The 23,476-nt window shown below is 43.2% G+C and overlaps 1 protein-coding gene and 1 non-coding gene across 2 annotated transcripts in view; one reads left to right on the plus strand and one right to left on the minus strand.

The window, feature by feature from the left end:
- ADCY8 (adenylate cyclase 8) overlaps positions 1-23,476 on the minus strand; it is a 223,380-nt gene that overhangs the window by 57,972 nt on the left and 141,932 nt on the right. The window contains exon 9 of the mRNA XM_047842372.1: positions 11,288-11,388. Within this exon, the coding sequence (XP_047698328.1) occupies positions 11,288-11,388 (101 nt within the window). The remainder of the gene's footprint in view (positions 1-11,287; positions 11,389-23,476) is intronic.
- Positions 8,173-8,278, plus strand: LOC125156780 (U6 spliceosomal RNA). The gene has a single exon (XR_007148767.1). It is a non-coding gene; the product is annotated as a U6 spliceosomal RNA (small nuclear RNA).

Consider the following 23,476-nt stretch of genomic DNA (forward strand, 5'->3'; position numbering starts at 1 on the left):
ATGCACAGAAAATAATAAGATCCAGTGCCTTTCTTTCTTTCTTTCTTTCTTTCCCTTTCTTCCTTTTCTCTTTCTTTCTTTCTTTCTTTCTTTCTTTCTTTCTTTCTTTCCTTTTTCTTTCTTTCCTCCTCCCTCTCTCCCTTCCTTCCTTCCTCCCTCCCTTTCCTTCCTTCCTTCCTCCCTTCCTTCCTTCCTTCCTCCCTCCCTCCCTTCCTTCCTTCCTTTCCTTCCTTCCTTCCTTCTTTCCTTCCTTCCTTCCTTCCTTTCCTTCCTTCCTTCCTTCTTTCCTTCCTTCCTTCCTTCCTTTCCTTCCTTCCCTCCCTTTCCTTCCTTCCTTCCCTTCCTTCCTTCCCTCCCTTTCCTTCCTTCCTTCCCTTCCTTCCTTCCCTTCCTTTCCTTCCTTCCTTCCTTCCTTCCTTCCCTCTTCCCCCCACCTCGCCCGCTTCCTGTCTGTCCTCCACCTCCTCATCACCATGCATGTAGACTGAGATACACTGTTCTATAATCACAAAAGACATTTTCTGTTCTTTCCTCAGTTTGCCCACTGGGAGAGGAACATCTGTGTGCATGTGGAAATTACAGCAAAGTGCCGAGCAAGCCCTGTCTTTGCCAGGGTCCGTGCAATTTTGCTTTGGGGGCTGGGAATTAGCTTCGGTCACATGAGCAAGGATGGTCTCCTCTGCTAAAAAGTCCATAATGGAAGACATGCAAAGTGAAAGGCACCTGCCATCTGTTGAGTCGTGAAGAATCAAGCAGAAACAAAATGAGTTGGAGAGGAAACGAGCACATTAATGAAAGCTTGTGCCCTGCCTGGGGCAAAGGGACCCCTCAATCCCCACAACACGTGGACCGCCTGGTCAGAACTCAACTTGGAATTTTGCTTCACTGTCAGTTTTTTTCTCTTCGCTGTGCAAGTGGGCTTGGGGCGCTGGCTGGTGTTTCAGTTAGCAACGCAGAGTCAGGGACTCCCGCCGGCCAGCAGGTGCACCCGGATCCAGGTCTCTTCCCGTCAAGCCAGGAGCCAGGCATCGGGGCTGGCTCACCTTCCTTGGTCGAGGCACTTGGGAAGGGAGCCTGCCCAGGCCACGGGAAGTGCCACACCAGTTCCCTTTTGGCACGACCCTTTCTGCTGTGGTGCCAGCCCAGATGCTCAGCCCCATCCTGGGCTCCTCTCTATCTCCCACCTTCCCCCCCCCCCGGCCCCCACCAGTCCATCTCTGCCCTGTCTAGCAAGTTCTTCCTCTCTACTCCATTTCTCACCCAGAGTTTTGTAGCCACCTCCTACTGGTCTTCCCAACGACAGACCATTCCTCCTATTCATTTTCCGTGTTAGTGTGATCCTTCTAAACACAAAGCTGACCATAGCGCTTCTTTGATTAAAATGCTTTGGGGGCGCCTGGGTGGCTCAGTCGGTTAAGCGGCCGACTTCGGCTCAGGTCATGATCTCGCAGTCCGTGGGTTCAAGCCCCACGTCGGGCTCTGTGCTGACAGCTCAGAGCCTGGAGCCTGTTTCAGATTCTGTGTCTCCCTCTCTCTGACCCTCCCCCATTCATGCTCTGTCTCTCTCTGTCTCAAAAATAAATAAACATTAAAAAAAAAAAAAAGAAAGAAAGAAAAAAACGCTTTGATAATGTCTTCTCTGCCAACCAGTTACAATTCCTCAGCAAGGCTTGCAAACCCTTCACCTCCTTCTCAGTCCTCTCCCGGGACCCAGCCAGCTCCATCAGGAGGCAGCTGAGATGACAGTCACCTCCTCTGGAAAGCCTGCCTTGATCCGTTTGCTTTACCTCACCCCTACACATCCTCTTCCACCTTACCCTTGCCCTATCATAAGAGTCTTTGCACCATATTCTAGCTTTCCAGCTAATTGCCTTCCTCCACCCCCCCTTCATGATGACAGGGAGCAGGACTGTGTACCTCCCGGGTCCGGCACAAATGGACACATAAAAGATGTTTGTTGGGAATGTCAACACCCAGTGCTCCAGGAGTCAGGAGGGAGCATGAACCAGATAGGGCCCTTCTCGGCTCCCACACCTCCCCTGACTGCAGGGAAGAGGAGAGTCCGGGAAGTTTGGGTGAATCTGGCAAGACCCTGCCATCACTCACAGCTCACCACCCTGAGACCATCCCTGAGACCCTGGGCCCTACATGGTTCCTGGGGAGTCAGGAAACCCACCTCCTTATGGCATTCCCTGGTACCTTTCCTGATTCATTCGTTGATGTAGAATTGGTATGAATGTATATTCATATATGTAGAAAATACATGTACACGGTCTGTACATCATCTATACGCATAGCATAGACATAGACATATCTACATATAGATCTATCTATATATAGCATATAAGCAGCTATATATATGGCATATACATCATCTATATGCACACCATAGGCAGACACATCTACATACGGGCCTATATAATATACTTATATTTACTATACACTTATATAAGTAGCTATATTTATGGCATATACATCTAGACATATGCATATATTTTCATTATTTATCTCCTACCGCTAGACTATAAGATCCAGGAGAACATATTTTTTGGGTCTTTTGGTCTTTTTTTGTTCACTGATCTATTCCCAGCATCTAACACAGGTCTGGCTCATAATAGGCATTCAATTTAGCAGAGGTACATAGTCTTTCCTTCTCTGTCTCTCAAAACTTTTTTTTTTTTTAATTGTAAAATGAAGCATACAGAAACCACACTGAAGTATAGCTTCATTAGTTATTATAACGTGTCTGCCTTTGTAATGACCACTGAGTCCCTGAAACAGAACTCTGCAGGGCAGTCTGAAAGTCCATCCCTAGGCCCAGTTATCACCCTCTCTTTCAACACCAATCACTTTTCCTTTTCTTTACAGTTTTATCATCTACCATTAGACACTATAGTTTAATCCTGGCCACTTTTAAATTAAATTTGCTTTATCTTTTAAGTCTTGAAAAAAAATCTACAGATTCTCTCTTTATCCCTTTGTTTTCCTTACAATTTATTTACTGAAGAATACATTACCTTTGACCAATAGCATTTCCCACTGCCTGGATTTTTTGCATACTCATTGAGCAGACTTCATCCTCCATGATTCTTGCAAATCAGAAGCTGGATTCAACGGCCTGATCACTTAGGCTCAATCCCTTCGGTAAGATTATAGATGTGTTGTGTTCTTCCATCAGGAGACATGGTTGTCTCTGCTTCTGTGCAGTTCCTAGATCCATTCAGTCATTGGGGTGTTGGAAAACAGTGATATTTTAATTCTATAATTTCTTTAAAAATTATTGGCCTGAACAATTTGATGATGTTTCCACTCACCTACTATTTGGTAATTTTGTGGTGCACTTCATGCAGGAAAGACAAAACAAAATTTTTCTTTCTTTTTTCTTTTCTTTTCTTTTTTTTAACTAGTTTCCAAGATAAACAATCAGTTCTCTATCATTTACCAATGGTTAGCAACTTTTAAAAAATGTCATTATAAACTTCTAAAGTTAAAAATAGTTGGCCAGGTTTTCATTCAACATTTTAACAATTATCCGCCCCAAAGCTCCAATTATTCCCTTTTAGGACAGTGAAAGTTCTTCAATGTGGCTTCTGAGTCCTTTAGTGTGGCTCATAAACTTGATGGCTTCCTTACTTTCTACTAGGACAAGATGTTCCAGTTTACCTTGGGTATTTCTGGCGCCAGCCTTGGAATCACAAATATTTCCAAAAATTTTCTTAAAAACAAAAACTGGAGGGGCGCCTGGGTGGCGCAGCCGGTTAAGCGTCCGACTTCAGCCAGGTCACGATCTCGCGGTCCGTGAGTTCGAGCCCCGCGTCAGGCTCTGGGCTGATGGCTCAGAGCCTGGAGCCTGTTTCCGATTCTGTGTCTCCCTCTCTCTCTGCCCCTCCCCCGTTCATGCTCTGTCTCTCTCTGTCCCAAAAATAAATAAAAAACGTTGAAAAAAACCAAACAAACAAAAACTGGAGTATTATTTCAAGAGCACAGTCTGGCCCCTCATGCTCATACATACTGGGTTGGACATTCTTTCTAGGGCTTTCCATATTTGCATCTCCAATCCAGGAAACCACCTTCATTAAGTTGTCATATCTCCGTAGGCTCTACTCACAATTTCTTAGATTTCCTTCGCTTTAAATGACCTTGAGAGTTGTGGGGAGTACTGGCCAGGCATATTGTAGAATGTTTTTCAGTTGGAAGTCATCTGGTTTTTTTCATGATTAGGTTATGGGTTTTTGAAAGGAAGACCACAAAGGTTGTGTGCCATTCTCATCACATCCTACCAACGTGATTTATCCCTATTGATTTGATGTTACCCTTCATCAGCTGAGACAGTATGTGTCCTGTTTTTTCATGCTTTCCCTCCATTCATACTGTACTCTTTGGAAGGAAGATACTTTTAGGATAGCCACACTCCCCCACAGGAGTAAGGAGTTAAACTCCACTTCCTTGAGGACAGAGTAGCTACATAGAATATTTGGAATTTTTCTGAATGGGAGATTGTTAAATTCTTAATTTATTCACTCAATCACTTATTTCTATCAGTATCAATCCATTGATATTTATTTTGTATTTTGGGTTATAACCCAATTCTATTTTATTTATGTTCTTACTCAAGTTGTTTCAGCTTTGGCTCTGGGGAGTTTTTTCCAATCGTCCCCCATGCCCGTTTGGCATTCTCCCATCATTGTGTGTGTGTGTGTGTGTGTGTGTTAATACTTCCTTATTTTCTGGCCCTTGTCATCGTGTTGGTATAGATATGTGTTGGTATAGCATTGTTGTTTTAATTTGCATTTCCCTAATGGAAAATTATATTGAGCATCTTTTCATATGCTTTTTTGACATCTGTTAATCTTCTTTGGTGAGGTGTCTGTTCAGATCTTTTGCCTATTTTAAAAACTGGGTTATTTGTTTTCTTATTGTTGAGTTTTAAGAGTTCTTTGTATATCTTGAATACAAGTCCTTTATCAGATATGCAAGTTATAACACTTTCTTCTAGTCTGTGGCTTGTGTTTTCACTCTCTGAACAGTGCTTTTCACCCAGCAGGATTTTAATTTCAATAAAACCCAACTTGTTAGTTTTCTCTTTCATGGATCATGATTCTGGTGTTAAATCTAAAAACTCCCAACCAATCCCAAGATCACCAATTTCTCCTAAGTTTTCTTCTGGTAGTTTTATACTTTGCATTTAGGTCTGTGAACCATTTGGAATCATTTTTTGTGAAGGATGTAAGGTTTGTGGTTCTTTTTTTTTTCATATGGGTGTCCAATGTTTCCAGTGCCATTTCTTGAAAAAATACTCTTCGTCTATTGAATTGACTTTGCACCTTGTCACAAACCAGTTAATTATATATATTAGTGTGAATCTATTTCTGGGCTCACTCTTCTGTTGAACTATGTGTCTATTCTTTCTTCAATGTCACACTTTCTTGATTACTGTAGCTTTATATTGTCTTAAAATTAGGTAGTGTGACTAATCTAGTTTTGTTGTTGTTGGGGTTTTTTTTGTATTTTATTGATTATGCTACATCCTTTGCCTTCTCATATAAACTTCGGCATCAGTTTGTTGATATCTATAAAACAGCTTGCTAGGATTTTGAGTGATACCGTATTAAATCTATAGATCAACTTGGGAAGAACTGACATCTTAATAATATCAAGTCTTTCAACCCATGAGCATAGAATTTATTTAAATCTTTTTTGATTTATTTCATTGGTGTTTTTTTAGTTTCATACATACAGATACTGTACATAGGTTGTTAGATCCATACCCAGGGATGAATTTTTGGTGCTTTGAAAAATATTGTTTAACTTTGAATGCCAATTTTCAACTGCTTATATATGGCACAGCAATTGACTTTTGTGTATTGATCTCCTATGCTGTGACCTTGCTATACTTGGTCATTAATTTTACGAGGGTGTTTTTTTTTTTTTTTGATGGATTTTTTGGGATTTTCTACATAGAAAGTCACATCATTTGCAGATACACATAGTTTTATTTCTTCTTTTCTCATATGTATACGTTTTATTCCTTTTCATTGTCTTACTTTACTAGCAAGAATGTGTAACAGGATATTAAATAGTTGTAGTGAGATAGCACATTCTTATTAGTGATATTAAGGGGTAAGCCTCCAGTCTTTCACCACTTAGGATTCTTTGTAGACTGTATTTAGGAACTTCCCTTATATTTCTGTCTTTTCTGAGAGTTTTTACTTTAAATGGGCATTGGATTTTGTCAAATGCTTTTTCTGTGTCAAATGAGGGATCATGTGATTTTTTTCTTCTTTAGCTTGTTGATATGGTGGATTACATCATTTGATTTTCAAATGTTGAACACACCTTGCCTATCCGGAATAAATTCTACTTAGTCATGGTGTGTAATTGTTTTTATACATTGTTGGATTTGATCTGCTAATATTTCACTGAGAATTTTTATGTCCACGTTGATGAAAGATACTCATCTTTAGTTTTCCTTTATTTCAATGTCTTTACTAGATTTTGATATTAGGATAATGCTGGCCTCGTAAAGTGAGTCAGGGACTGTTCCTTCCACTTCTAACTTATGGAAGAGGTTGTGCAGAATTGGTATTATTTTTTTCTTTAAATCTTTGGTAGAATTCACCAGTGAAACCATCTAGGTCTGGTGTTTTACTTTTTACTAAGTTTTAACATTATTGACTCCGTTTCTTTAATAGATATAGTGCCATTCAAGTTCACTTTTTCTTCTTGTGTGGATTTAGGTAGTTTGTGTCTCATTCCACAAGTTGGTATATTTCATCTCAGTTATCAAATTTGTGGGCATAGAGTTATATGTAGTATTCTTTTATTATCACTTTAATGTCCATGGGATCTGTAGTGAAAACCTTTCTTTCTCTTATGATATTGGTAACGTGTGTGTGTGTGTGTGTGTGTGTGTGTGTGTCTACTTCTCTCTTCTGTTAACTTGGCCAGGGGCCTATCGATTTTGTTGATATTTTCAGAGAACCAGATTTCTGTTTTGTTTTTTCTGTTGTTTTCCTGTTTTCGATTTCATTGATTTCTGCCCTAATTCGTACGATTTCTTGTCTTCTACTTTAGGTTTGAATTCTTCTTTCTCTGGTTTCCCAAGGGAGAACTTAGACGATTGATTTTAGATCTTTCTTTTGTGATACATGCATTTATTATTGTAAATTTCTAAGAACTACTTTGACTGCATCTTACCAATTTTGCTAAATTGTATTTTCATTTTTATTTAGTTGAAAATATTTTTAAATCTCTCTTGAGATTTCTTTCTTGGCCCATGCGCTATTTACAAGTGTGTTATTTAACCTCCAAGTATTGGGCGGTTTTCCAGCTATCTTTCTGTTATTGATTTCTAGTTTAACTCCACTGTGGTCTGAGAGCATACTTTGTATAATTTCTACTCTTTTAAATTTGGTGAAGTGTGGCCGATGGCCCAGAATGTACTCTAGGACATGTCCCAAGTGAGCTTGGAAGACTGTATATTCTTTTGTGGAATGGACTAGTCTATCAAAGTTGATTAGCTAACGCTGGCTGACTGTTCAGGCTCTCTATGTCCTTAACACCGTCCCACCTGCTTCATCTAGTTGTCCCTGATGCAGTGCTGAAGTCACCAACTGTAATAGATTTGTCTCTCCTTTCGCTTCTATCAGGTTTTGCTTCACGTACTTTGACACTCTCTTCATAAACAGATACAAGACAGGACATCCATATGGTTATGTCTTCTTCGAGAACTGATTTATCATTATGTAATGTCCTCCTTCACCTCTGGTAATTCTCCTTGTTCTGAGTCTACTTTGACTGAACTTAATATAGTTACTACAGCTTTCTTTTGATAAGTGTTAGCATGGTATATCTTTCTCCATCCATTTACTTGTAACTGATTTGAGTTTTTATATTTAAAGCGAGTTCTTAAATGCTTAGGTCTTTTTTTTCCCCCACTTATTTTTCTCTCTGTATTTCAACTTGGGAGTGTCTATTGACTTATATACAGTCAAGCTCTCTGATTCTTTCCATGGCTTTGTTGAGTCTACTGATGAACCCATTCATTATTTCCGTTGTAGTGTTTTCATTCCTAGTATTTCTTTTGATTTTTTCTTAGAGCTTCTATCTACCTAGACTGCCCATCTCTTCTTGCACGGTGTCTAATTTTTCTGCCGGTACACCAAATATACTGTGCTCGCTTCGGCAGCACGTTGCCTAAAGCTGGAATGAAACACAGAAAACTGGCATGGCCCCGTATGAGGATGAGACACAGATTTGTGAAGAACCCTTGATATATTAAAAATAGTTATTTTAGGTTCTCTGATAACTTCAGCATCTTTGTCATGCCTGAGTCTGATTCTAATGATTGCTTTGTCTCTTCTTGCCTTTTGGAATGTCCTGTAATTTTCTGTGGAACACTGGTCATATTGTGTCAGGTAAGAAAAATGGAGGTGAATGTATCTTTACTGTGAGGATTTAGGTAACTGTCTCTCAGAGGTGGGCTATGTTTAGTGTCTACGGTATGTGTATGTGTATGTGTATGTATATGTATGGCCTGCTTCAAATTCCTCGTGTCCTTGTTTTTTGTCTCCCCTCTCGAACTGGGCTCCCCTGAGTACACCTCCTCAGAAAGAGTCTGTGTCTTGCAGCCCTTTGAGCCATAATCCACCATTAATGTTCTGGATTCTTGTCCATGTGGCATGAAGGTGTGGGGGAGGGGCCCTGAGAACCCTTTTACTCTTCTTTCTGATGAAAAAAAATCCTTCCTTCTCACCTTCTGTTCCTCTTAAGGCGTTCCTCGCCTTGTTTATGTGCTCTATGCTCTCTCTTGTTAAGTCTTTGTTTCCGAAATCTGTCTTGTCCTTTTTCTTCCTTGCCTGAGCGCTCTTGTCGAATGTCTAAGTTTTTCTAATTCTGGTTCAGGCTGTTATTTCATGTCTGGAACCGCATTAAGTGCTTCAATTCCTTTTGAAGGAGTAGGTTAAAGATTTGACATATGTTGCAGGCCTGTCTTTTTGGAGTGTTTTCATCAACTCTCAGGATATCGATCTACTTTTTTCCCTTTCTTCTTGTAACAGCAGGGTATGGGACTGCCACGAATATGTGTTGTTGCTCATTTTCGTGTCAAACTAACTTTGCTGAGCTTTTCGAAATAGGTGTGGTTTAGGAGAGATTATTATTATTATTATTATTATTTTAACTCTGGAGAGCTGTTTCGGTAGTTGATTTCCTGTGGCCTTCAAAAAAGTGATGGCTACATTCTCTTTCCACTTTCACAAGGACCCTATCTTTCTTTTTTTCCCTCTATAGTACGTATTGTGAGTAATCTTGATTCCCCTCCCAGAGATCCTTCCAAGGCACTCTCCTGGGAGGGAGATGGGGTGGTCAGTTTGGGGAGTTCCTCATGTGTAACAGTTCGTGTTCTGCAGATTTGCTGTGGCCCTTTGCACTCCCTGGATGCCGGATTGGGCAAACCCTTCCTGCTTTCAGCTGCTCTCTCAATCTGGTCCATGATACTTCCCAGTAAATGGCCCCTCGTTGGTTCTACTGGGACTCCTTTCGTTCCCAGATATGACAGGTGCCTACTTGCTTGTTTCTGATTCCTCACACACAGACGCTGACGTCACACCAATCCTGGGGCTATTGGGAGATTGTTGCTCCCCACTTCCATTTGGGAACTTATGGGGCACCTGCCTCACCTGTTTTGGCTGTAGTACAGTCCATGAGTATTTTGGTTCTGCTATCTAGCTGTTCAGACACGAGGGAATGTTGCCAGATTCAGAAATACACGCCCTCTGCCACCACCTTTCTCCTCCTCGTATCCCTGCCCATCCACAGACATCAAGCATGGCCATTCTCTGAGTGTCATTGCGCCTGAACACCTTTTATCACTGTGGACACAGCACCTGTGAGCTAGCTCATTCCTTTTTCAGCCATGGCGCCCACCATACCCTCGCATAAACCTTTACTCTAGCCTCCCATGTGCCCACGACTCTACAAACACAAGGGTTTCCGCACCTCTGTGCCTTTGCCAATGCTCTTTTTTAAGACTGGGAATCTTCCCCCACTCTATCTCATTCTTCTCAGCCCAAAATATTACTTTTTCTGCCAACTTTTCCTTAAACCATCTGCTCACAATGAATCGCTGATTTGGGTACATAGTAGGTAAGCAGTTAAAAGCACAGACTCTGTCTTTGGATTCAACTCCCAGTTCAGCCATTATATAGGTATGTGACCTTGGATATAGCCTCATCCACAAAATGGGAATCAGAGCGCGCCCTCACTTACTGATTGTCTTTGAGGCTTTGTGGAGACAACCCATGCAAAGGATTGAACATTTTTCTGCCAGGTAGTAAGTGCTCATTAACCGGACAGCCGTCATTAATGTGTCTTAGAGGATGCAGACCTCCTCCCACAAAATTGTGCCATACTCGAGGTCTAGCATATCGCTTGCCTGTATTAGACATTTAACAAGTATTTGTCGATCTCATCAAAGGGGAAAATTCATGGTAAGTTTTGGGAGAAGGGAATTTACCTCTGAAAGCAGGTAGGGGCTTCCTCAAAGTACAGGAAGGGCAGAAAGAATGGCCACAAGACTAATCCGGAACTAGGTTCCAATGCTGGCTGGGGCACCTAGGACCTGTGCGATACGAGTCTGTGTCTGCATGGAGGGTCAAGGGCCCACCCGCTGGAAGGAGACTTCCTGGGTTTGAATCGAGGCGGTCACATTCGCAACTGTGAGGCCTTGTGCAAGTCATTCCATTACTCCGGGCCTCAGTTCTCTCCTCTTTAAAATGGGGACAGCAGTAGTACATACCTCACAGGGTGGCCATGAGGATTTTATGGGCTACTGCATGTAAAGTATTTGCAACGGTGACTGGCCACATATAGGTGTCTGCAGTGTTATTAAAGTGCCAACTTCGCTGGCCCAGGAAGCTATGATGATGCTACATCTATGAACAACAAAGAGGTCATTAACAAAGGGACAAGACCATGGGGAGGGAGGCTCTAATACTTACTTGCCGCATTCATGGGTGCAATGTCAAATCAGAGCGGGGCCCATTTTGATTTTGGTTGTGGTTTTTATTGAGACTGGGGAAAGACTCTTGCCTTGGTAGAGCAGGGAGATGATGCAGAGTAAGACAACCCGGACAGACACTGATAACCGGCCAACGTTTCCGTGTGGATCCTGGATCCCGTTATTTTAAATTCTGAGCCTTTGAAAAGGTCAGCGGGCTGGCTCCAGGTGAGGGACCATCAACGCACAAAGACATTTCACCTGATAACTTAGTCCTTTCGTATTTACCTTGAAGAAGGAAGCAAACTTTGGATTGCCGTGATAAATAGGAGAACGATAAATGCACAGACCAAGTTTGACTTGAATACTTCATCCCTCATTTGAGAATACTGTAATTAAAAAAAAAAAGGAGAATAAATTACTTTATAGCAAAGCTGGACTTCTGGAAGAGTTAAGTTTTACCAGTGTTTGGAGTGGCGGGAAAACAGCAAGAAGAAACAAGGCATATAAACATTTTTTTTTTTAAAAGAGGAGTCCATATCTTAATTAACCCTTCACAGAGTATTACGTCCATCCCTCCCTCCGACCTCCCAGTGAGAGCCCAGAAGTGAATGCAATTCCCTTTGCAGCAAAAAGGAACGGGAAGGGACTCTGCGCGTTTCTCCTGCTCTCCTTCCTCCGAACTAATGTCACTTTAACAAAACGTCGGGCACACATGGTGCACACATCCATAAACGTCGCAAATCAAATTCACATGGACTCTCTTCGTGAGTAAACTTGAGTCATTGAAGGGTCTCGCTCTATTTTGTGTTAGGTTTGGAACACAGGGAACGGTTTTGCCTGAGTCTTCCTGCCTTTTTTTTCATGGAAACTATTAAAAAATAAGGTCACAGGGGCGCCTGGGTGGCGCAGTTGGTTAAGCGTCCGACTTCAGCCAGGTCACGATCTCGCGGTCCGTGAGTTCGAGCCCCGCGTCGGGCTCTGGGCTGATGGCTCGGAGCCTGGAGCCTGTTTCCGATTCTGTGTCTCCCTCTCTCTCTGCCCCTCCCCCGTTCATGCTCTGTCTCTCTCTGTCCCAAAAAAAATAAAATAAAACGTTGAAAAAAAAAATTAAAATAAAAAAAAAATAAGGTCACAGAATCTTAGAGGGGAGAGCAGCCTGAGAGTTCCAGTAAGGGCAAGCCCTCTCATTCCACACAGGGAAACCCAACGGATTGACCAGCATGCTCAATGCCCTTCTGTTGTCTGAGGGAGGAGGCCCCGGCGAACGGTGCCGACTTTATTTTGATGATCCAGAGTGCCCAGTAATTTCATTGTCCAGCCTTAAAAGCTTCTGGAAGGTCAATACTGAATGTGAACTTGCCTCAGTCCTGCCTAGTTTCCGGAACCGTCTTGGAGCCACTAAATGAAGAAGCATCCAATTCCTTCAGGAGGAGGAAAGGATTTTCAAAACTGAAGACGACCTTAAAATTAGCCTCGAGCAAGCCCCTCATTTTCCCTAACAGCCAGAGAGGGCGCGAACAGACAGCTAAGCCTGGCTTTGGAACTTTGTCATCCTTGATTCGAATTTCACAGTGACTCCGTAGAGGAAACAAATGAACAGAACCGTTGCAACACCTCAGGCTCCACGTCCCCAGCACCAAGAGACGATCTGGGCCAGGTTGATGAAACAGTATCAGTCCAACTTGTCGGACTGCTGGCGACAATCGACAGTTACCTGAGTTTTATTCTTCGCCTACATCCTGAGGCCTCTGTCTGCATGCTGACAACCTGCTTGGTATCTGGAGGGGAACCTGGAATATTCCCCCAAAGGATCACGACATGCCATCTTCACTCCCGATAAAACTACAGACAATCCGTATCACCAGGGGCTGCAAAGAGCGTTACCTAGGACCCGGGGCACAGGCACAGAGAGGCATGCCCGCACACACCAGCCGGGAGATCAGTAAGTTAGCCCCAGAACGGTTAATTCAAGGACAGATAGGTGTCCGGATTTCTTCTAACAGCTAATTGCACAAGATCTGACTCTTCTTTGTCAGCTGACGGATGGATTTCACACCAGCTTGGTCATATGGATTTGATAATGAGATTTTGAAAACAGCACGAGTAACGTTTAGCGTACTTAGTCCCTCTCCTCTCGTTTTGCCTCCCCATCATCACCGCCCTTAGCACAGCACCTTGGCGTTATCATGGATCGTGGCCTTCAGGAAGCCTTCCCGTGGCATCCCTGGTGTCTACTCCAATGCCTCCTGGTGACCATCAGATGATCTTCTCTGCTTTGTTGGAGCAAGTGGGTTTCTATCCTCTGAGCTGGGGCAGGCCACCCAAGGGCTCTAAATACCCTCAACTCGGACACTCCCAGTGCCCGAGGACTCACTCCTTTGCCAAGGGTTCCTTCCCACTTTGGGTCTATTTTTACTGTGAAAAGGTATTTCCTGTAGACCCCAAGCTTGAGTTCCTTTCGTTTCCTGAATGCTTCTTGCCGATGGCTTTAAAAATGCCCCACAGTCCTCATTTGTCCAGCCCAAAGTGCGCATGGCTTTAGGCTTTTCATTTTCTTCAGATGGCAGAAGATTGGGAGACTCACTCTGCCTCCAGATCTTTCACTCAGTCAGTGCCCCCACCGTGAGCGACACCAGTTTCTCTGAATCTCACTTTTCTTATCTGTCAGATGGGGGATTAATACAATTCACAGGTTCTCAATGCTATTATCCTATTTGTGCTAGAATTTAATAATATGTTCCCTTTTTTTCATGTTTGAACTCCAGTTCCAGCACCGTCACAAGAAAGAGCCTTACAATATTTGGGAAGCTGATGTCAATCGAATATAAAATACTGGGTTTCAGAATGGAGTGCATTGTTACTTTGGAAACACAAAGGAGAACAGGACTATGGCAAGACAATTCCTAATTGGTTCAGGATGACAGGGTACTGACATTGGGGAGTGATTCATTTCACTTCCTCTTGACTCGTGAAGGTCTGAACACGCTGGCTTGCAGCTATATTAAGTTACAAGTACCCTCTCTCCCGCCACAGTCAGAGACTGCTCACCTCATGTCTGTCCCATCCTCACTTGGCCTTACTTATCCTTTGAAGTCTCAGTCATGAGCAAAATGGTCAATCTAGAGCTAGACTACCTGTATTTGAACCCCAGCTCCAACACTTACTAGCTACGGGACCCCAGACAAGTTTACTAAGCTTTGTGTCACAGTTTGCTCATCAAGAAAAGCGCCTAGGGCAGATGCTTAGGGCTCGCGACAGCCTCATACACATATTCCCTATACTTGATTTAGTTTTTTGATAATACTTACTTGATTGATTATACTTATTGGATTGCTATGAATGTTACCTTTTTGAAGGCTGCTTTTCAACCGCACGGTTGCCTTCTAGAAGGCTGTCTTCTATTGCTCTACAGACAACGGTATCTTGTATTCAGTAAGGTCCCCTGAAGTGTGGCTGATTGATTGGTCCATTATGTTAGAAAGGGAATAGTAATCTCATTTTTTTTTTGTCTTAGTTAAAAATCCTGCCCTTACTCCTTCCCCTTCCTCCCAAAAGATCTTCTAACAGTGTGTGGAATTCTCCACTTCCCCAGGGACCTTTAGGAAAGGAGTCCTTGGGAATGACCACTGGGCCTTTATAATTCACTGAGCCCTTGATCTGCAAGAGATTGTATATAAAAATTCATCTGCAAGAGAATGTATATAGAAATTGAGAATCAGATATAGAGAAAGGGTTTGTCAAGGTCAGCTGGGGGTATTGGTGGCAAAGTTCAGACAAAAAGCCACATCTCTTGGCTCTCAAAGGAAGGTTCGCTCCATTAGACCACTGTCTGAGAGCAGAAAATGCCTGAAGCCAGCACCTGAGCCAACTGTTGGAATTAGTACCAATTAAGAGTGCATGCCACTTGGAACAAATTACAAATGTTTTCTTTGAAGCCTTAGATTAGAACTTGGATTACTTTTTGTTTTGAATCTGTAAGACTCTCAGGAAATGGTCAAAATCTTGCAACATATTTGAAGAATAATAACTAATGCCTGGTGCAAGGTAGGCACCACGCGATGTACTTTATGTGGACGATCTCTTTTGGTTATCACAACAGCACTTTGAGGAAGATACCGTTTATCATATCCCCATTTTGCAGAAAATGAAACTGAGGATTAGAATAATGGAATAACTCAACCAGGACTTTACAGATTTTCGGTAGAGAATCCAGAGTTTGACCCCGGAGTGCCACGTCTCATTGGCTGCACAATCTGCTGCTACCTTGATGTTTTGAAGGCAGGGCCATCGTCGTAGGGTACACGATAGCGTGTCTGGCTCTATTTCAGGAATGTGGTTCATGATACAAAGAAAGGGAATGTCTTGAAAATTTGAGTCTATGTAAGCCATGGTTAGAATCAGGGAAAAGCATGATCTGGGCTAAGGATGAACCTTAGAGGGGCACCTGGGTGGCTTGGTCACTTTCGGCTAACTGACTCAATTTCGGCTTAGGTCGAAATTCGTTCATGGTCATGAGATCCATCCCCGCACTGGATTCCATGATGACAGCATGGAGCCTGCTTGGGATTCTCTCTCTTCCTCGCTCTCTGCTCCTCTTGCATGCTCTCTCTCTCTCTCTCTCTCTCAAAATAATGAAACAAACTTAAAAAAAAGATAGACCTTCAAGACACCCTATGAATTAGTTTAATACATGGGCACTGCTGAATTTCCATGACTGATGAATGAGTCCTCAGCCCAAAGCAATACAAAGTTAAGGGCCCTTTTCTTAAGGCCTGCATGGGTGAACAAATAGAAGAAACTAAAAGACACAGTGGGCTTTAAGTGTAACCATGAGAGGAACCAGACAAGTAATGAAAACGTTGTTTGAAAAATAGAAGTTTCCTACTTGTTTGACCAAGTTGAGACTTGGCACCTCTTCCAGGGAGGTGGGGCAAGAAGGAGGTGCGTTCCACTTTGTTCACGTCGGGGATGTGGGCCCTGCACTCTCTTGAAAGGCATCTTCAGGAATGAAATCAGAGCCATGAGGATCTAAGGGTTCCTCGATCTATCACAAGGGAGCCTGGAAACCAAGTTTGATCACACAAGGAAAAACCCATTCTAGATTCTTCATCCAGAAAAGTGCGACCAGGGAAGCTACCTTTCATAGGGGAGGCACAGGGCTTCCCATGTTGTTTTTGTGCCCTATATAGGCCTAAAAAACTTTCGGTATGTGTGGGACAGAAGCAATCCTTTTCTCTTAGATTTTCTACTTGGGCTCTGAGTGAGCTAAAGGGTACTGACTAAATACTTGCATCCTTATAAGATGCAAAGAATACTTCTAACTGAAGCCATGACCTAGTTAATTGTCCGAACTACAACCACACTGTCTTTTTATCCAGTTGTGTATGTGAGATTACGCAATTTTTCAGGAGGAGTGGACTGTATTTGTCACTTTGGTCCAATGTTTACTAATGTCAGTTTCACTCAGTGAAACCTCTCAGAAATGAGCCACGGACTCCTGCCTGAAGGTTTCCAGTGACGGGGGAAATCAACCCCTCACTTGAGAGCCTAATTCCATCATTGGATAGATCTAATTGGAAACAAGATCATTTTCTAGCATGTTTGCTAAAGTACAGAAGAGTCTCCACCGGGGCAATCTGCTCGTTTTGCACGAGTGAATGGAGGAATTTAACTTCTATCGTTAAACTCACGTATTATGTAGTGTGACGATGGCTAGAGCACCCTTAATTGATCCTGTGGGTAAAAGACATAATTGCAATAAAAGAGGGAGGGACTAATTTTCATTAAGTTCATATTTTGAAATAGACAGCCTTCTCTATCTTGGGTGTGTAGTGTCTAACCAAATCATCACTGAAAGCAATTCTATGAGTGACCAGTGCGTCTGAAGAACGTCTCACTATCAGACTTCTTCCCAAGTAACCTGACCTTTGAACAAAGATAGATTTCTTCATCTTTAATAACCTCACAAGGAATCAGGCTAGCACATATCTAAATGGACAGCTTAGAATGAGGCCTGGGAGGACACTACCCCAGGCATGACAGAAGACCCTTAGCAACCCAATATCCTTCATGGATTAGGCTACTATGTTCTGGTCTTCCTTGGTAGGGAGGTTGACTGACATGTGAGAATCCCAAGCAGGACTTTACGAAAGCTTCCTTCCAGCCCAAATCTCCTAGCCCACCCTCTCTCAAACGTCCCATCCTTGGGAGGACAGACTGGTTCTTTCCTGACTGGCCCAGTTCCCCAAGCCATGATAAGCTCCAGGGAGTGGTAACTACTCCTGTGTTCCCTGCCTAGAAGCCCCTGTTTAGAGGTGCTGGTGATGTCTACATATGAAGAATTAAGATTGCTCTAAGAACTTGACCAATGTCCTCTGGGCTGAAATCATCCTAAGTCTACCATTCTACACTGCACTTCCATAGATGGAATTGGTACGTCTGACTCTGAAAGTATTGGCTTTGTGGGCCGAAAGCTACCTCATTGGTCTGATGAAAAGATACAAGTGAAATGCCCCTCGATATCATTTGACCGCCTGGAGGGTGTTAGAAATAGCGGTAATTTTACAGGACAATATCATGAATATAAAGGGAGTCTCACAAAGCTACTGTTTGAATGAGGGATGGATTTTCTTCCTCAGCCTCCTTGAAATCTTTGAAACCTGTTCTTCCTGCCTGAAGGAGGTGGCCTAAATATTCTTACCATTCTGGGCCTCACAAGACCAGTAAAAAGCCAAGAGTAACCTGATACTGTAACAGAATAGTTATTTTTAAAAAATGACTTAAAAAATAAGGTCATTGAAATGATCGGGACGTACCCGATTCAGAAAAATAAGAGAGAACACCCGAGACCATTTGGTTCACGCTCCATAGTCCTACCTCTCTGCATCTCCAGGGCATTTAGGAGAGCACTTGTCAGAAGGAGCACTGGGTGTCGTACGTAAGTGATGAATCATGGGAGTCTGTCCCCCAAAGCAAGAGCACACTGTATACACTGTACGTTAGCCAACGTGACCATAAATCACATTTAAAAAGTAAGAAACGGAGTGGTCCGACAAATTCTGAGTGTCTCCAAAAAAAAAAATGCATTTTGTCACTACCTACTTCCAGAGTCCAACCTCCTAATCTATTAGAAAATTCCTTCATTCGCCTAGCCTCTGCCACAATGCCTCCTTAATGACGGCATTCCAGTCATTGTAACTTCAACAGGAATGGGTGGGAAGGAGGAAAAAGAAATGTCCAGGGTCGTGATGCGTTTTTCTGCAACTCTTGGAAGCCCCCACTTAACTTTGATCTCTTAATAAAAGATAAAACGGGGAGAACTTCTGAACATAGATAAGAACCAATGGTACTCAGCCAAAGGCTTATCTAAAGTTTCTCTTGTGTGACAAATGCTTGCTTTCATGTAGCCGCGGACAGCAAAAAAAAAAAAAGTAGCATTAAATTAACGTATTGAAAGTACGCAGGGCAAAATTCGGTTCGTTGCAAGCACTATCCATGACAGGTATTCCTACTACTGGAAAAGTGGGCGAGCTCTGATCGCTGACGTGCGAGTGGAAAAGGAAGCTCGCCCATTGTTTTGTCTAACAACGCCTTTGGTCTTTGAGGTGGCTCTTCTCTGCTTTTGCCTGCTCTCTCAAGCCATCGGCTCACACGATTCATTCCTTGACTGCTCACACCACCCAGCCTTCTTTTCGGATACACAGCTCAGGGGCAATTCCAGGGCTCGACCTTCCTACGTCCACTGCCCTGAGATGGATGGAGCTGTCTCATGTGGCTGCTTATTGGCTTCTTCCATTTTCACATGTGTGTGGGCAGTGCGAATGATGGGGGTGCCCTTGTTTTATCTGGGTGCTTCCGGGAACACGTGGTGGATCGTGTGTGTGTGCGTGCGTGAGTGTGTGTGTGTGCATATATGCATGTGTACATATCTGTGCATGGGTGTGTGTGTGTGCCTGTCTGTGCATGTGTGTGTACGTGCATTCATGTGTATGTGTTTGTGCATGTACACGGGTGTGTGTACCTGTTTGTGCATGTGTGTGCATGCATGCATGAATGTCGTGTGTGTACATGCATGTGCACACATGTAGCCACGTGTGCGTTTATACATGCCTGTTCATGGGTTGCACGTGTATGCGCGTGTACACGCCTGTGCGTGTGTATGGGTGTGTACATGCATGCATGTGTATGTGTCTGTGCTTGTGCATGGATATGTATGCATGTACACCTGTGTATGTGCATGGGGGTGTGTGCACAGGTATGCATGTGTACACATCTATGCATGTACCTGTGTGTGCATGTATTCGTGTGCATGTGCATGCGTGCATGTGCACATATATGTGCATGAGCGCGCACATATATGTATGCGTATGTTGTCTGTGCATGGGTGTGTATGTAGGGGAGGCAGAGAATGAGAGAAATGATCATGGTTTAATTTTGATTGTTTTGTTTCTGCCTCCAAGGTATTTGCCGCATGCACAGCTGTGTGTTTGTGCATGTGCATGGGTATGTGTGTGCCTGTTTGTGCATGCGTGTGTACATGTATGCACGTGTGCATGCAAATAATCCCTCCCACGCACCCCACCAGCCCCATCCTCAACACATTCCAAACTATATGAAAAGAAGCACCCTGAAAGCAGTGAGATCTTGCAGTGTGGTAGAAAAAGTCTGAGCTTTGGAAAAAGCTAGATTTGAATCCCCGTTCTGCTGTCCCCTACATGTTTGAGCCCTGAGAAAGTTACCCCAAATCTCTGAGCCTCCCTCCTCTACCAAACAGCGAAACGAATCCCTGCATGAAAGGACTGTTGGAAAAATCAAGTGAGGTCACAAATATAAGACGCTTACGGTGGGGCCTGATAAGAAAGTGATCAGCAAATGCCAGCTTCCTCGCAACACTGTCGCCTCGAAACGCTTAAGAAGTACTATCTGCATTTCATCTGCACAGCAAGCTTGTGAGGTGGTCACTACCGTGCCCATTTCTAGGATGGGAAGCTCAGGGACTTGCCCGGGGTCACGAGCCGGGGTCACAGCTGGAAGGCAGTGGAGGCCGTGTCTTTCCGTCTCGGTCTGCGTCTGAAGCAGGCAGCACACAGCACATGCTCTGAGCTGAGCCTGACGGACTTCCCGGGGAGTCACAAGCATGGACAGAAGGACAGTCCTTGCAACGGCAGAAAGAGACCCATGTGTGAAATATACAGTCCTTCACTGGTTTGGTTTTGGGGGGAAGAAAGGCATGGCCTTTGGGACACCAAAGGCTCTTAAAGAGCTGATCTTTCTCATCTTACTTGGAAGACGGTTGTAATAGAGAATTTGGAGGGATCAAATCATTTAGCGAAAAGACACCTGAATCACCCTTACCTAGTTAAATACATCCCAGGGGGCCACGGGGGCCATGTGTGTGCTCCAGTGACTGAGAGGCAACGCGGGGCTCCCTCAACGGGCTGTCTGTGTGCACTCAGTTTGTGCCCTCCTTTATGTACCTTTGTGATTACGAATTTATGAAGGCTGTGCCCCTGGTACACAAGACACAGTGAGATGGTTGCCTCCTACCATTTTTAATGAACTAGTTTCTTTAAGGAAGCTCTAAAAGTGTGAGATTTATTTATTGATTTTAGCCTCATCCTGATTTGGATCGGCAAAGGATTAATCACAAAGGAAGGGAACAGAATAACTATGGCATTTATTCCACCATCTATTCTATGAGTCTTATGTCATCTTATATTCACAACAACCCAATGAGGGGCAGATATTACGACCGTCATCATCTCAGTGAGATCACCTTGTCCTGTGTCACCCAGTCAGTAACTGGTAGGAAGTGGGTTCGAGCATGTCTATCCGGTAATCAAGAGTAAGTTCTTCCTCTGGCGTTTAACAAAGACCAGACACTTGTGAGATAAAATGTAGCTTACAAAAGTCCACCCGAGAGATAGAAAGTTCTCAACTTGTCAGCATCCACTAATGACCAGGAAATTCATCAACCCTCCTTTCCACCTGCTTCTATTTCCAAAGTGGGATTTGAACCCAGGTCTGCTTGACTCCAGAGTCTGAGCTCCTAGAACACTGTGAGCTCTACAGAGACATTCCCTCTAGGCCTGCCTGAGGCCACACTGGCATCCAGTGTGGATCTAGAACCTTCTGATATGCCTTGATCTCTGAGCGTGTAAGGCAAGGGACAACCCCAAGTCCTAACATACAGCCAAGGACAGAGAAAGGTGGCCACCAACTTGGGACAAAAGAATCCTGGGAGAGTGTTTCCCCAAAATGTAGCTCCCCCTGAAAAATCAGAATCTTGGGGACAGAGTAATGGGTGGGTATTTGTATTTTCAAAAGAACCCCAGATGATCTTCTAGGTGGAAAAATATCAGCCTAGGACAAGGAGACTTTTTATCATTTGAAAGTTTCACAATCACATAAGGAGGTCCTTTCTCAAAGAAAAAGGTTTTGGAATTTAGCAAAAAGATGCCAGCATTGAAGAAAAGAAGAAAATTTAGTCATTGTTGATATGGTTTGATTTTAATACTTCGACTCCCAAAACGCCCACACCAAAAGCATAACTTCTCATAAACAAATTTTGAACTATATATTAAACATAGCCTAACCTTTATTTGAGACGAGGAAGTTGACTCATTCTGAGGTGGTGATATTGTTTTTGAACACTAAGCTTAATGAAGTCACTCCAGGTAAGTGTCCTTATGCTACTGAGCTCTTCAGGCACTAAACATATTAGGCCAGTTTATTTGGCCTGGCAACATCCATACGTAATTGTAATTAATTGCCTTCTCCATCCTAAGCTTCATAAATAGTAAATAAAGAGCCTTGTCCTAGAAGAGAAATGAGGACCAGAGGCTGATAAATATCACCTTCTTGTAAATGTTCTGGGGTTAAATTTTTCATTATATAAAGAACACTCACAAATCAGCAAGACCGAGGTGAGCACCACAATGAAAAATGACAAGGCGAATGGGCAAGTCACAAAAGAAGAAACAGACAAAAACCATAAAAACACACACAGACACAATTTCAACCTCAAGAATGACTAAAACATTAAAAGTGACGGGAGGTGCTATTTCTTATCAAGGTGGCAGTTTAAAAGTAGAGACACAATTTTGAGAGCGATTTCGGGAACGTACATCAGGTATTTTTAAATGCAGATCCCCTAGCAGCCGTGTTTGGGATTCTATCCCAAGGAATGAATTAAGCATGGGTGCATGATTTAACTAAGGCAGTGGTCACTGCAATGCGGTTTATAATTTATAATAGTGGAAAACTGACAGAAGAAGAGCCAAGGATGCTCAAAACAGGCAAGGAAGTAATGTGCAGTTACAAACATTCGTACAAAAATTCGTAACTGCACATTTAATAGTATGGGGAACAGCTCAAGCAAAGAACACCTAACAGCACGTCACCCATTGTTATTTACAAAACAATCCCATTGTGAAATAAAATGGCGCGTGGATAAGTACAGAGGATCACGGTCATGGAAGCGTAGCATGACTGTGCCCAAGTCTTTACAGCGGTTATCCTGGACTGTAAGATCACATGAGATGCCATTTTCTTCTTTGTCTTCTATGCTTGGCACACACTTTTCTCAGTGAATATACATTCATTGTTTTTTTTTTTTTTTTTTTTACAAGAAAAAGGATCATATATAAGAAAAGAAAAAATCCACTATGGTCAGTAGTATTGGACAAACGTGCTGTGTTTCTACACCCCTTTACCATAATTCTTGTTTCTGTTTGCCCCTGAGATCTGTCAGCTGTCTCAGGAAATAGTGAGCTTGAGACTAAAGAAGGGCAGAGGATTCGTCTGTGAAATTTGGGAAGACCTTTGATGCCTGGTCTGTGCCTCCCAGCCCCACCCAGAAGTCTGCTCAGAAAGTCTTCGTGGGGATTCTGGGAACTAGAGACGCTAAGAACCACTGATTCTAACCGGGCTGGGGCCCAAGCCCTGGCTCACGTTTTTTGTCCTCCACGTCGGTAAGTTTTGAACGTGAAGAGAGGTGCTCCCAATAATCACACTGAGAAAATAAATGTCTCAGGCAAACCAGGACCTATGGTCACCATGGTCAGAGGAATTCAGAGGCTCATCGCATCGATTGCTGAAAGGTACCGGGGGCTGTCCAACTCTCTCTTCACAGATGAGGAAACTGAGGGCCAGAGAGAAGGAAAAATGGGTTGCCCAATCTTGGCGAAGCCACATGAGTCATGAGCATGCTTTTTTGAAGCTTAACACAAAAGACTCCTGTGTGTGTGTGTGTGTGTGTGTGTGTGTGTGTGTGTTTGTACCGCCATGAAATGACATGGCAGAGAGTGATCAGAACTTCACAGTCTTCTCTCCTGAAGCTTCGCTGCAAAGAGTCACATCAACACTGACTCATGTCTTTTGGCTCTTACGGTTCTAAAAAATATCCCGAGGCCAACTACAGGAGTCAAGACAGTCTTCTCTAAACTTCTCCTGAATCTGCATCTTCGTTCATTC

Source organism: Prionailurus viverrinus, chromosome F2, assembly GCF_022837055.1.
Source record: "Prionailurus viverrinus isolate Anna chromosome F2, UM_Priviv_1.0, whole genome shotgun sequence".
Taxonomy (NCBI): Eukaryota; Metazoa; Chordata; class Mammalia; order Carnivora; family Felidae; genus Prionailurus; species Prionailurus viverrinus.